Source organism: Dermacentor albipictus, chromosome 2 (genome assembly GCF_038994185.2).
Source record: "Dermacentor albipictus isolate Rhodes 1998 colony chromosome 2, USDA_Dalb.pri_finalv2, whole genome shotgun sequence".
Taxonomy (NCBI): domain Eukaryota; kingdom Metazoa; phylum Arthropoda; class Arachnida; order Ixodida; family Ixodidae; genus Dermacentor; species Dermacentor albipictus.
The window spans coordinates 102,595,487-102,610,021 of record NC_091822.1 but is presented as its reverse complement, the minus strand read 5'-3'; the positions used below and the strand labels follow the sequence as shown (position 1 = coordinate 102,610,021).

At 49.0% G+C, this 14,535-nt stretch overlaps 1 protein-coding gene across 8 annotated transcripts in view; it reads left to right on the top strand.

Annotated features, from left to right (window-relative positions):
* LOC135911688 (neprilysin-1-like) overlaps window positions 1-14,535 on the top strand; it is a 346,542-nt gene that overhangs the window by 59,323 nt on the left and 272,684 nt on the right. For 5 of the 8 annotated variants that reach the window (XM_065444035.1, XM_065444036.1, XM_065444040.1 and 2 more), the window contains 2 exons: window positions 4,966-5,250; window positions 5,569-5,625. The exons of 1 other annotated variant lie outside the window; for it this stretch is intronic. In XM_065444035.1, coding sequence (XP_065300107.1) covers window positions 4,966-5,250; window positions 5,569-5,625 — 342 coding nt within the window. The remainder of the gene's footprint in view (window positions 1-4,965; window positions 5,251-5,568; window positions 5,626-14,535) is intronic. 2 more of the 8 variants (XM_065444037.1, XM_065444034.1) reach the window with 2 other exon arrangements.

The following is a 14,535-nucleotide window of genomic DNA, read 5'->3' as shown; positions in this document are numbered from 1 at the left end:
AGGGCGCAGAGTTGGTTTGACCTTATCCACATCCCCAGGATTCTGATGAGCGTCTTTACCGGTATCGGCTTCCCGTCGAGGTAGACATTGAGCTTTAACTCGTCGCTGGTGGGGTCTGTGCGGTTTTGTTTTCCTCTCCAAACTCTCAGGAGCTCGGACTTCTCACTGGAGCACGCTAGCCCTCTTGCTCTTGCGTAGTCCTCTACGCAGGTGGCTGCCTCTTGTAACTTCTCTTCTTTCTCTCTGAGCGAGCCTATGTTAACCCAGATGGTGATGTCGACATGCATGGCATGGTGTATGCCATCGATTTCTTTTAACTGTTTTGCCAAGCCAATCATGGCTATGTTGAAAAGCGTGGGGCAGATGACCGACCCTTGAGGCGTTCTTTTGTATGGAGTAAAGAAATTATCTGATCGGAGCTCTCCCAGGCCAAGCGTTGCCCTTCTGTTTGAAAGGAAGGCTTTGACGTCGCCGTAGATTCTCCTCCGGCAGTTCAGGTCCTTCATGTCCGTGAGGATAGCCTCGTGGCTTACATTGTCAAAAGCCCCCTTGATATCCAATGCCATTGTTACATTCTTCCCACTCATGGGGACGTTCCCGAGTACTTCTTTGATTTGAAGCAGTACGTCTTGGGTCGATTATTTTGCTCTGAAGCCAAACATGCTGTGGGGACACAGTTCGTTGTCCTCCATGTAATGTTGTAGTCTTAGCGTCACCACTCGTTCATACAGTTTTCGCAGGCATGATGTGAGCGAGATCGCTTTGAGGTTCTCAATTTGCAGTTTCTTGCCCGGTTCAGGAATCATGACTATCTCCGCATGCTTCCACTCCTCGGGGACGGTCTCAGCGTCCCAATCTTTGTTGAGAAAGTTCTGTGACTAACTCTTCACTGGGGTTGCGGATGAGTGCGTTATTGATCTTTTCTGCACTCGCGGCCGTGTTTCTGGTTGTGTTTCGAATCGCTGCGTAGACCTCTTCTCACGTCATGAGTCTGTCCAGGTTAACATTTTCTCTTCCTCGGTAGCGCTCTGCGTAAGCTGCTGGGTTTGTGTCCCCGAAGCACTTAACGCGTAACTTCTCCAGGAGTTCCCAGTCTGGTCCCTCGAACTAGTGCATGAACCGGTAGATGGTTTGTTGTTTTCTGCCTTGGTCTTAGTCGGATCTATGAGAGCCTTGAGGATATGCCATGCCCTCACTGTGTTCAAAGTTCCGTTGAGAGAGTCGCTGAATTGCTGCCAATTTTGCCTTGCCATTTGCGCCGCGTACTCCTCTGCTTTCGCTGTGACTTCTGCGATCTTTATCTTTAGCTTCCTGTTGTATTTTTGTTTCTTCCACTTCTCCGTGAGCCCGCGCCTCGTTTACCACAGCTTGAGCAGTCTGACGTCTACCTCGGGCGCCTGCGTCGTTCGCGGAAATTCTGTGGTGTACTTGCACTGTTTTTCATGCGCATGTTTGCCCACTCTTCTATCGATGGGATCCTGTTCTCGCCGAGATTCCCATCGCATGCCGCCCGAAAAGCGCTCCATTCCGTAATTTTTGCCGATCGCAGCTGACGCTTTAGCCTGTCCGAAGTTACTTGCGTCTTGAGGACGTAGTGGTCTCTACTAAGGCTCTCTAACAGGTTCTCCAACACTGCTTGTTCCGCTCCTCGTATGAACGGGAGGTGGGGGCAGGTGTCGGTACTAACGCTGTTTCCGATTCTGGTTGGAGTGTCGGGGCCTGTGAGGAGGTTGCAGTCGGTGTTCTCTGCTGCCTCCGCTAGCGTTTTGCCTTTTGGATTAGCTGTTAGGTATCCCCGTCTTTTGTCCATGGCGTTAAAGTCTCCCAGGATGATTAGCGTGCTGTCTTTCGCTAGTTTGCGTGCGCCACGAAAAAGCTCGTAGAATTTTGCCTTCCTCTGTTTCGGGGGGCTGTGTGCATTTACAATAAAGATACTGCCCCTCTTTCTTTTCTTCTTTGATATAATTTATACGACCACGTGCTCTACGTCGGTGTCAGCTATCCTGTCGTGGCTTATGGCGGATAAGTGCCTTGCTGACTAGGGTTGCCGTTCTTCCTTGCTCTTGAGTCTCGTAGCACGTGTGTCCTGTGAGTGTTGGTGTGGTGCCCGTCTCTTGAAGCGATATGATGTCGGGCGGTGTTTGTTGTGTGTGAATGTGTTGTTGGAGGAGGCCCTGCTTCTGATGGTAATCTCTGCAGCTCCATTGCCATATATGTAAGGTTTCTTGCTTGCCTAAAGTTGTACCGGCCATGTTTAAGCCTCGGTGTTGTTTGCGGATGTGTCAGCGAGAGATGCGAGCGCGGGGCGGGGGTAAGCCTTCTCTTAAATGTTCTAGGTAAACTTCTGCTTGCGGATGCTGCTCCGGAGCTCTGTGACTTGTAATGGCAGTTGCTGCATTTGTTGCTGCTGTTGCTGCATAATCTGCTGCATCATTTGCTGAATCTCTGCTTTATACTTGGCGAAATCTTCCTAGCCTGCTTGCCGTGGGGCTTGGGTTTGTACGGTTTGCGGCTGCGGAGGGCTGTTCGACCCATGGTCTAGTCCTGCTTTCGTTAGCTCTGCTATTTGGCGTTCTAGTTCTTTCTGCCTAGCACGTGGTCGCTCTAATTCGCGTCCCAGCGCTATTTTCTCCGCGTCCTCCTGTCTACGCTGTTCGAGGTTGCTGTCCGTATTGTTCTTTTTGTTAGCTGCCCCACCCGAGTGTGGAGCAAACCAGGGGTGTTCGGCTGTACAGCTCAACTTGACGCCGCCGCTCTTTCGGGCAGGCTCTTTCTTCGTCTTCTTCTGCTACTCCAGCTGGCTCCCTCCCTTGATGGCCAGGGGCAGCAGGGGTGGGACGGATCATGACCGGCTCCGTGAACGGCTCCGCGCCGCCCGGAATCTCGAGCGGCTCCACGAAGTCTCCCCCTCCTAGGTTAACCACCTCGGCTTCTTGCCGCAGTCGTCCCGGCTGTGACGTCTGCCCTCTCGTCCGCCGCCGTTGTTGCCACCGTTGGCCTTGCCTCGCAGGTCCCTGGTTTTCTTTAGTCGGCCTTGGCACTCCCTCGATCCGGTAGCGTGGTTGCCTCCGCAGATCAGGCATCTCGGGGTACACTGGTGATCCTTTGGCGGGTTCTCCATCCCGCACTGTTTGCAAGCCTTGGGGTCCGGTGTGGGGCACACGTCGGAGCGGCGACCTTGTTGGCAGCAAACGTAGCAGGTTTGTCTTGTGGACCGGTACGGGTAGCACTTGCACTCGACTCCGCAGTAGATGAGATGTTTTGGTGTGATGGGTCCGTCAAAGGTGATGGCGGCCGTCTTAGTCTTGCCTAGTCTTCGGAAGCTGTGGATGGTGACAACCTGTGTGAGTGTCGACAAGTCGGCTTTCAGTTCCTCCGGTGTGGCTCCGGGTCCACTCCGTGCATCACGCCACGCCGGGTGTTTTCCGGTGCGGCCACGTAAGCGTTCACGTCGTATGAGCCTCCCTCGATCGTGAGGCTAGTAATGCGCCTCGCGAGCTGGGCAGCCTCTTCGTTCAGCGTGCTCACGATTATTATGTTGGATCGTGTGCGGAGCCTGGTGATCACGTCTCTTACCTCGAACTAGTTGCTGCATGCCGTGGCTACGGCCCGGGCCACTTGAAATTGCTGGAGCGACGTGACTACGAGTCTCTTCGGTCGCAACATAATCTTCAAATCGTCTCTGGGGAGCGGGGGCAGCCTCTGCCTAGGCTGCCGCTGCGCTTCTTTCCCGTCCTTTTTCAGCGCGCCGGAAGCTGGTGCGCCAGCTGTCGGCGGAGGGGCCGGGGACCCTCCTCCGAGCTCGCCTTCAGCGGCCGAGGAATTCCCGCCGCTTGCAACGTTCCGTCCATTCTTCCTCTGTCGCTTCTTTTGGTGTTTCGTCATGGTCAATTCCCAATTTGCTTCGTCTTCTTTGTGAGTGTCTTACTGCTTCTGCATGGCAGAGTCCTCGATCTCCCCGTCCGCCGAATTCTCGGAGTCAGAGGCACCGAGGTGGTTGTCGTCCATCTCTTGAGCTTCTAGCAAATTCTGGGCTAGTCTAGTCGTCGATGGCTCAAAATTCGGATATTTCGTGGAGCGGGAGTCGGGTCCAGGCTGCATCGCTGCCACTGAGCGGTCCTGGCTGCCCGCAAATGCCCGTAGTCGTGCTAAACCTCGGTAGGCTTAGCGGGAAGCGTTTCCCGCCAAAGTCCGGTAATTTGTCCCCCCCCCCGCAAAAAACAACAATGGTCCTACCGTCTTGAAATCGGTGCCCGAGTGATCCAGCTTGTGAGCTCTCTCAGATCCAACCAAAACGTTGGCGGTCCAGTGGGTCGAGATAGTCCGCGAGGTTCGGAATCTACGGAGCCCATGCGACGTGCGTCCGCACTGCGCCGCTTCTTCTTCTACCCCTGGACCAGGAAGAATTTTTCTTCAATTGCGAAGTAGCGAAGTTTCCTTTGTAGCACTTAGCTACGTTTGGGGGGATGTCTCATTCTCCCTTTAATAATATATACCTTGTAAAGAGCTTTGAAAACTTGCGAATAAGAATAAATTTATCTAACAGCCAATAAAGATTTCATATTTATTGAGTGGGAACTTATTGTATACAGTGAAAACGGGGACCACCGTCTTGCGATCTTTAATAGAAAGCGCATATCTTCTTTACAGGCCGAAGGTGATCGTCAGCTGATCAAAAACCCGGCTTGCCCATGTTGCTTTAGTGCCACTAGAGGTCACTCTAATATGAAATTATGTTCGCAAAGTTGCTTTGACGCTTTCTGTGCTGCGACATATAAAAATATAACTTCAAGAATAGAAAAAGCGTGTCCTCAAATGAAAATTCCGCAAAAGTTTGGTTCGTACGTCAACCTTTGTTTGTATGTTAGCATTCTCGTGACGACACAGTAGCCTCGCAGAAGTCATGTCGCCACTTTGTGTAGTCTCCGTGGATGTGACGCATAACGAGGCATGGCTCGCTTGCAGAAATGTGGGCTGGATCATTTGCGAAGCACACGAAAAATATGTACCGAGGCAACGAAATTATCAGCTACCAGAGGTTCGACTTGGTCTGGCTGGTGAAAGCTCTCAAGTCCAAGAAATTTGGCTGGCGCGGAATGCGATGCTATATGGCCTGGAGCTTGTTCTGCCAGCTGGTATCCTACACGGATCCCGTTTTCTTGAAGCAGAACCAAGCGACTGAAGACGTCTGCTACAGTCATACTAGCACGGTAATGGGGTTCGCTATGACCAGCCGGTTTTACCATTCGGGTAAGTTAATGGGTTCACTTTATTTTGGAATAGCGGCCATGTATTGTTCACACCAAAGTACGTCGCCTATTTGTTCACTGAAATGGTCACTGAAGGGCACGGTGTATATATATATATATATATATATATATATATATATATATAATCATATCTAAATATAGCACCATCATTCCTGCCTCTTGAACCTCCTCATCACAGGTCACACCGACTGGACAATCAGTTCAATTTCATGCGTATCTACGGAAAGACTAAGTCTCAAACAATGAAACGTTCCTTTCCTTCGAGCGCTTCCTAACCTTACGTGAGGTCTCCTTACAGCGAAGGACCGATGGAAGAAGCAAGCGTACTCCGAAAGTTCCCTTCACCCGTCCTCACGTAAGGAGCAGTTGCCGCATGCCTGGGTGCGAGATTATCTCTTAAGAGCTTAAGAATTAGAATTCTTAAGAATTAGAGAGGCAGTCAACTTGCACGAACAGCTACGTGCTGGCTGCTGTCTGGCCGAGCAGACAAAATAAACGACGGGATATGTGCCCGAATAGCGAGCGTGCTGCTGGCTGTGCGTGGCCTAGTAGACAACTTGGCGCAGTGATCGTGTACCTCTAGCTATCTGCTCGAAGAGATAACTTCCGCATGATCTGTGTGATATGGGCTTGTGCCTATTTCTTGCCCAGTTGCCTAGAATTGATACGCCAAGCAGATTTCACACTGGCGTCGGCCAGTCAAAGAGCAAAGAAGAGTTGAGTGAGAAAGCGCATATGTACTGTATTGGAAGAACAGTGCAAGGCGCTTGGCTGATAGGCGCATTCGTGGTTGACATCATGTACTAGGGCAGGAGGACAACATCAGGGCGCGCGCACCGGTGGCTACCTCCCCGTTCTCGAAAGGCAACTCAGCTTCGTACGTAGCTACTTGATCAATTGCAGTAAATTCGCTTTCATGGTACTACAACCAGTGGAAGCTGCTGCGCGGTTTGAACAGGGGTGCGTTGAGCACAGCAAAATGCTTTCTCCTTGTTTTATTTCGCGTAGGAGTTGGCAACGACACTAAGACTTTGTCTTTGTGCTAATGTGTCCATGAGCTTTAATAAAGCACGGATGGCATCGGGACGTGCAGCACGTTACTCAAGAAAGCAAATGCTGACTTTTACAATCTCCTTCTGTGGTTTCTACCAGTACGTTTGTTTTGATTTGCGTGCTATTTACCTAATTACTAATGGTGTGCCATGGCCAATCTCGCGCCAGACAGCTACTAGTGTCCCCGACTATTTACATGGTCACCCATCGCTCTCCGACACCTATTGTTGCTGCAACCATATAAATTGCTTCGCAAATATTTTTCTGTCGCGGTCGCTTCGTAGAGAAGCAGCTTCTATGATACAAACACACGATATGTTAAACAAAATCGCAGACGCTTAAACAGAAGCGTGCTTCCATCTGAATAACGAAAAAAAATTGTAGCGAGCTGAAAAGTGAAGTGAATGTGGCCATGATGCTGGGGGAAAGTTATAGCTGTAGTATCATTAAATGCGTTGTGCATGAAAGTCGCTTTTGGTTATTGTGTACACAGCCTCGAACCAACTATGTATCGTGTGCAAACACCTCGTGCAATTAAAACACACATTGTAAAGGTGGCGGAGCGAATGTGGCAGCCACAAGACACTGTAAATTTTACCAAGCATCATGCCCCGCAGGGCTTATCGGGTTTCGAATATGTTTCTCTTAAAAGTTTTACTTAGTGTAGGGGTTCAAGGAGAGGGGATATGAAGATAAAGGGATCAACCTGTGCTTATGTTTAAGATCTGAGTAACATGCTTTTACAAGCGCACAAAAGACTGAAGCCACCAGTAAGTAAACTGTATGCGGGAAGTCACTGACTAATTACCACCGGAGTCATGAAAATGCGTGATCGTCTAGTATCTAGTACCTATTATTATTGATATAAAAACGACCTCGCCAATTCGAGGGGCAATTCTGTTCTTGCATAGTCGGGAACTAATATTTCATTGCGAATAGCATTCTTTGCCTTAATCCGAAGTTTTCAGTCCGTCCGTCCGTCCGTCCGTCCGTCCGTCCGTCCGTCCGTCCGTCCGTCCGTCCGTCCGTCCGTCCGTCCGTCCGTCCGTCCGTCCGTCCGTCCGTCCGTCTGTCTGTCTGTCTGTCTGTCTGTCTGTCTGTCTGTCTGTCTGTCTGTCTGTCTGTCTGTCTGTCTGTCTGTCTGTCTGTCTGTCTGTCTGTCTGTCTGTCTGTCTGTCTGTCTGCCTGCCTGTCTGTCTGTCTGTCTGTCTGTCTGTCTGTCTGTCTGTCTGTCTGTCTGTCTGTCTGTCTGTCTGTCTGTCTGTCTGTCTGTCTGTCTGTCTGTCTGTCTGTCTGTCTGTCTGTCTGTCTGTCTGTCTGTCTGTCTGTCTGTCTGTCTGTCTGTCTGTCTGTCTGTCTGTCTGTCTGTCTGTCTGTCTGTCTGTCTGTCTGTCTGTCTGTCTGTCTGTCTGTCTGTCTGTCTGTCTGTCTGTCTGTCTGTCTGTCTGTCTGTCTGTCTGTCTGTCTGTCTGTCTGTCTGTCTGTCTGTCTGTCTGTCTGTCTGTCTGTCTGTCTGTCTGTCTGTCTGTCTGTCTGTCTGTCTGTCTGTCTGTCTGTCTGTCTGTCTGTCTGTCTGTCTGTCTGTCTGTCTGTCTGTCTGTCTGTCTGTCTGTCTGTCTGTCTGTCTGTCTGTCTGTCTGTCTGTCTGTCTGTCTGTCTGTCTGTCTGTCTGTCTGTCTGTCTGTCTGTCTGTCTGTCTGTCTGTCTGTCTGTCTGTCTGTCTGTCTGTCTGTCTGTCTGTCTGTCTGTCTGTCTGTCTGTCTGTCTGTCTGTCTGTCTGTCTGTCTGTCTGTCTGTCTGTCTGTGAAGCCGTCGTGATCGTTCTGTTCTCATAATTCGACCTTCGTGCCCTTGCTTTCGTCATCACGCCTTCTAAGCCGATCGACTGGCTCAAGTTGCCTAACCGCTTGGGCCACTGGGTACGGGCTCTTGATGGCGATTTTGTCGTGGTAGTTGGATCGCCGTCAATCGAAATCTGTCACCAAGAAATTGTCATGCCATCGTCGTCATGCCATTTTTGTCATACAGTCTACGTGCTTTAGTTGTCACGCCTACTTAGTGACGCCGTCAAGCTCGTTCAATCGTCTTCATTCCGACTTCATGATCTGACTCTTGTTATGCTTTCGTCCTCACGCCTTTCACTCTGACCGAGTGGTGAAAGTTGTGTAATATCTAGTGCCACTAGGTACCTGTTCGGGGTCCTGTAGCCATCCTGGTCGTTGCATCGTCGTTATTCCAGCTTTGTCCTCCGGCTCTCGTACTGCCGTCGTAACCAGGTTATCGTCATCATACTGTCATCGTCATGCTGTCGTTTTATAGTTGCCATAGCTTCAGTAATATCATTGCCATTTCGTGATGCCGTCGACGTCATAATGCCTTCGTGATTTTGTCGACGAATTATTCTTCGGCTACGTGTTGCAATCAAACTGTGGTCCTGCAGTTGTATTCGTGCCGCCCTTGTCTTGCCGTCATTCTCAGGCAGCCGTTATCACACGTCCATTGCGACATCATTGTCGTAATACCGTCGTAGAGATTCCATCATCGTCACTCTACCTGCCTCATCAGAATGATGTCATGTTGACATCCCACTATCGTCGTTGTGCTTGTCTACTGATGCAGTCAGTGTCACGCCATTGTCATCATGCACTCGTTGCCATTCCATTGCTCTCATGCCGTTGTCATGCCACCTTCATGCATTTGATATGATACCGCCGTCGGGTTGCTCTTGGAATCATTCTGTCGTCATCACTTTAAATTCGACCACCGACCCTTGTGATTGCGTAGTAGTCATACCATTGTCATGCCATCGTGCCACACTCGCACATCAGATCGTCATCAATTCAGTATCGTTGCATAATTTCGTCATGCCGTCGACGAAGATATACTATCATCGATCCATCGACATCATTCCTCGTTCTTCCTTCTATCATACCCATGTTGTCGCCATTCAATCATGCTTACGACACCACTGTCACGCCTTCATCGCCATTCCCTTATTGTTACACATGCTACCAAGCATCCGCTGCTATATCACAGTCTTCATGCCGTCTTGGTCCTGCCATCGTCGTTATTCTTGCTTCTCGATCCGGTGGTCATCATATCGTCGTGGCAACGTCATCGTCGTCATCTCATTCCCCGTCATCTCGTCTTGTTGTCATCGTTTTGGCATCGTCATAATTTTAGAAGAGATTTCATCCTTGTCAGGCCATCACTATTACACACCTTGTTGCTCCATCGATATCATTCCTGCGTCGTCTTTCCATCGCTACTGCATCGGCGTCATACATTCATACACTCGTCGTCATGCCTTCATGCCCATGGGATACGTGGGCAAGCACGTTTCATAGCAAAGTGGGGTGTATTGGTGTTTTTGGCGTATAGACGCAGCAATGAAAATCTAAGAATTACCACTACACATGTAAATAAAACGTGACTTGAGGAACATGGTCTGTCACTACGATGCTAGAATGCTATTCGCATTACAGTCGACAGCGATAGTGAGATGAGTTCTGCTTTCATAATATCGAATCCAGTAAACGTTTCTTCAATAATCAAGCGCGTCTTAAAAGGATGCTTTCTTTCCAACTTTTTTCTGGCGGTGGCTGCTTGTTGTTGCCGGCTGCATTGCCGAATGGCTGACACCTAAAAAGAAACATTGACTTACGTGCTCTATAGCGATATTAAGCACCAGTCCGCCAGCGGAGCATTCCTATACCTAACCATCAGAATGCACTCATACGTAGGTGCCGATATCGACTAGCTTTCTAAAAATATCAGCGCGTGTGTCATAGTGCTTGTTACACGGATGTTCGACGTGTAGGTTTGACGGGGATGTGTTCAGATACCTTCTAACGCGGAGGATCTGGTTTCAGCGAGGGCTCGATCTCAGTGTGACCTTGCGGAGATATTGTAGCACAACAGAAAAAAGGTTTCTGCACTCCTAATGCATTTGAACAAGGTATCGCAGTACGTAAATTCTGAACGACGTCTTCAATCTGTTACCGATTTTCTTTTTTTTATTTATTGCTTCTGCATTTCTTTTGTTTGACCACTATTCACTTTTCGCAGTTTTTTTGCCTGCATCCGTGATGGAGTAGAATAGCTTGGCAAATTCAATTGTCAGTTCAAACCATCAACTAACATTGAGGCGGCTCCTCAACATTCAGATAAATAATTACTTAATATTGCATTGTTTATGCCAAGTGCTGTTTCCTGGTTGCAGCCACTTCGGGTGGGCGGGGTATTCTACCGTTTTCAAAAGCCAATCATTGTGGTTGAGCAGTCCAAAATTACGCGCCCTAGCAGCGATTAGATATGTGCCACTATGTATATGTCACTGAGGCAACCAGGTAACCGCCACTGTGTTTACGTTTGCTTTCCGTCTTTCATCTTACGAATACATTTATGCTGTACTACGCATTATAAGCACACTCTATGACATATATTTTTTCTCCTTAAAAATCCACTATACATTTACCTTATTCATACAACCGTTCTTTACCACACATAAGTACGTCGAATTATATTGACGTCCACTGAATCAGGGTCTGCCGAATTGTTTTTACCTTTCCGATTTTTATAAAACATTTGCCTGTTCTACTAGCGCATGTTCTCATTTAGTTGCATCACTTATGCTATGGTCATGTTGGAAGCTTATCTTTTTTTTCCATTGTTAAGCTTTCTGTTCCTCTCCCCGCATTGGATATCTTGACTGGGGTGACTAAAGCAAAAATGACTGATGATGGCGAAGAAAACCCCCGTTAACGAAACGTTGGCGAAGAACTAAAGCTTGCCTCGTTTGCGTACTGTTCATCTCTCGATCGCTCTAAATATTTACTAACGTAGCACCCTTCACATTGTGAAAAACTAAATGTCGCGCAAAAGCACCCGCGTCACCAGTAAAGTGTTAGCAGTAGCAAGGAAACATAGGCGCTACTAACTGCAACGTTTGAAATCATCTACGAAACTGTAGATGATTTATAGAAGCGTTTCTACAGAAATAAATCTATAGAAACATTTCTTAAACAGTGCTTCAATCAACAGCGAGCTCGGCAGACGGCTTCGAGACCGCGAGGCCATAGCTCATTAGTGGACACCCACCTACCCGATTTTTGTTCTAAACATGCCCAAATGAGCGTGCGTACAACGAAACTGTAGAAGATGAAGCGCCGTTACAATATACAGCGATGAAGACGGCCGAAGCTCAGATCATGCGAAGCTTGCAGTGGACGTACTGATGCTTCAGAGGAAACTCATTAGATTGACACGGATCACACGATTGGCACGGATTATGGCTGAGATAAAGTTCGCCGGAACATATTGCTACGTGCACATTTCTGGAAAATGCGCACGGGCTCCAGCGTGGATGTTATTTTGTATATATACATTGTAAATAACCTTCAGCGCTTAATCCCTCGTTCGTGTAACATTTTGGTGGAAGTTGGGGCTCTCCGTCCTCACGGAGCTCCGCGGCGGCCTCACCGTCCAGCTGTCCAGCGTTGCTTCCAGTGACGACACCTAGTCTCCATCTACAACTACCACTCTAATAACAACGTTACGTCGCGGTTGCCAATCCTCGTGACCGTGGCATATTCTCCATCAAGATAATTTTGACATTGAGGAATCGCTGATCGTGTATGAGCGTGTTAACCAGAACAGTTGGAACACCACCATAATGCTTACACATGTACTATTCTACTTTGGTGGAACACCACGTGTCTCGTTCCGGGTTCATGAGGACGAGATGTCTTCCTGGGATGCCTTTAAGGACAAGCTCTGTGACTTCTATGGAAACCATACCGATCGCCAAACGGTTGCAAGAGCTTGCTTTCAGAGGGTAGTCTTCTACTGACTCGTAAGTCCCGAACCTAGAAGACGTGCTCACTCTATGTGAGAAAGTTGACGAGAAAATGACTGAGGTTTAAAAAGCCGGCCACACCCTCAAACGTATCACGGACGATGCCTTCGACTTGTTTATCTACAAGAATGTTTCCACCATCCACGTAATTGTCAAGTTATGCCGCCGCTTCGAGCTGGCCAAGAAGTGTCTCGTCATTCTACAGTTCTCCCGTCTCCTCAACACGGCTGCGATGTCATCCTCCGTCAACCTTACGAGTGCACCTCACTTCAATGAGAATGTGGCGCGCATTGTTTACCGCGAGCTCGAAGCATCGAGCCCCGTTCTATCCACTTCCACTTGACCACACTACTTACCAACCGGCACCTGCAATCTCCCTGACTCGGGCAGGAGTGCGGCAATTCCCCAACTTCAGTTTTCCTGCTGCCTGTTTCATGTCCCGACCAGACTCCCGACCGGTGCTGACAGCTGTGCCTGGCAACGACCTGTATTCTCCTCGCAGATTCCGCAACCCTGCTGAGTGGAGAACTTCTGACGACAAGCCGATATGCTACCATTGACACCGAAGCGGCGATCTAGCTTGCCCCTGCTACACTTCCTGGATGCCGGCCTATTCGAACTACTTTTCCCACTTTCCTATGCCATATCCCGATCCTCGCCGCTACTCGCCTCGCCATATGTTTCCTTCTCCTGACGTTCCTGTAGAGGACACTCGTCCCGCTCGCTCACCGTCACCTCAGCGCCGTCGGTAGCCGTCGCCCAGGCGTGCCGCTAATAATCGCCGACCAATAATGGGCCCACCTGGATGGGAAACTAGACCGTGCAGCTCCTGGGGGTGGTGCTGTAATTTCTTAATTGGGCCCAAAACCTCCACTGACGCTCGCAACATACCAGAACGTATTGGATGTTCTCGTCAACAATGTCTCTTTGACGCCGTTGATACTGGTACCCATGTGTCCACAATGAGTGCTAACATCTCCTCGACTGATCACACCTGCTACTACGCGAGCCACACACGTCGCCCATGGCAGCACTTTTGCCCTCACTGGAATGTTGTGCTGCCCGTATAAGCATCGCCGGCCGCCCCGTTGCAGTTCTTTTTAGGGCGCTGACCAATTATCCCCACGACTTCATCCTCGGACTAGACCTTCTTAAGGCGCATTCCTAACCGATTGACTGTTCTACCTGTACCATTTGCGTCGAACTTCCTCTTCTCCCGCATATTCGTATCGAACTCCCGCACAACTTTAGTACGACCGCCTATGTCCGTCTGCCGCCTAAAACCTTGACTTTTGTCGATTTTTTATCAAATTTGTCTGTACCCGATGGTGATTACGTGGTCAAACTTGTTCGTGGTGTGCTTTCGATACGCAATAGCACCGCGCCCAACCCCGTTTCGACCATGGGCGCTAACTGTGCATGCTTCCCCGTCATCAACTTTGGCCTGAGAAATCAAATTCTTCCCCAAGGTATACCGGTTGCGTGCTGCGTGCTATAGTAGATGACCAGGTCTCGATTTTTAAATAGATGTGTACTCCGATTCTTCGGCATGTTTACTGAATGCAATTTGCCTCGACGCCATATTTAGTGCCATGATTGCTGCGGACCTATTGCCTCCACAACATGAGCTCTATGACGCCTCTCTGCCGCCACATGTTCGACCTCAACAATGGAAAATTAGGCCAAACATCATTTTGTAAGCATCACATAAATACTGGTGATGCCCAATTTCTTGCCTGCCTTATCGAGTTTCTGTGTCAGAGCGTAAGGTTATTGAAGATGAGGTGAACAAGATGCTTGGCAAACGTATTGTGGGACCGTCGTCGAGCCTTTCGGCATCGTCCGTTGTGCTTGTTAAAAGGAAAGATGACCCGTAGAGTTTTTCCATAGATTACCGTCATGGGAACTGAATTATCAAAAACAAATGTCTAGATCTTGGCTCGAATTGACGACGCCCTCGATTGTTCCATGGTGCCAACTACTTTTCGTCAAGTGACCTTCGGTCTGGATATTTGCACATTTTTTGGATGTAAAAGACCAAGAGAAGACCGCGTTCGTCATTCCTGATGGTCTCTATCAATTGAAACTTATCATTTTGGGTCTACGCAATGCCCGAGCAAGGTTCGAGCATATGGACTCTCTGCTTCAAGGTTTCAAATGGTTTACATGCCTCTGTAACCGAGATGAGGTGTATTTCTCCCTACATTTCAAACGCACTTCAAGCGTTTATCGGCTGTTCTTCAAGTAATCCGCATGTATGGGCTCCAAGAAAATTTATCGAAATGTCACTTCAGTCGCCGGCAATTTACAGTGCTGGGCCACCTCACCGACGCTTCTGGTATTCGATCAGACCCT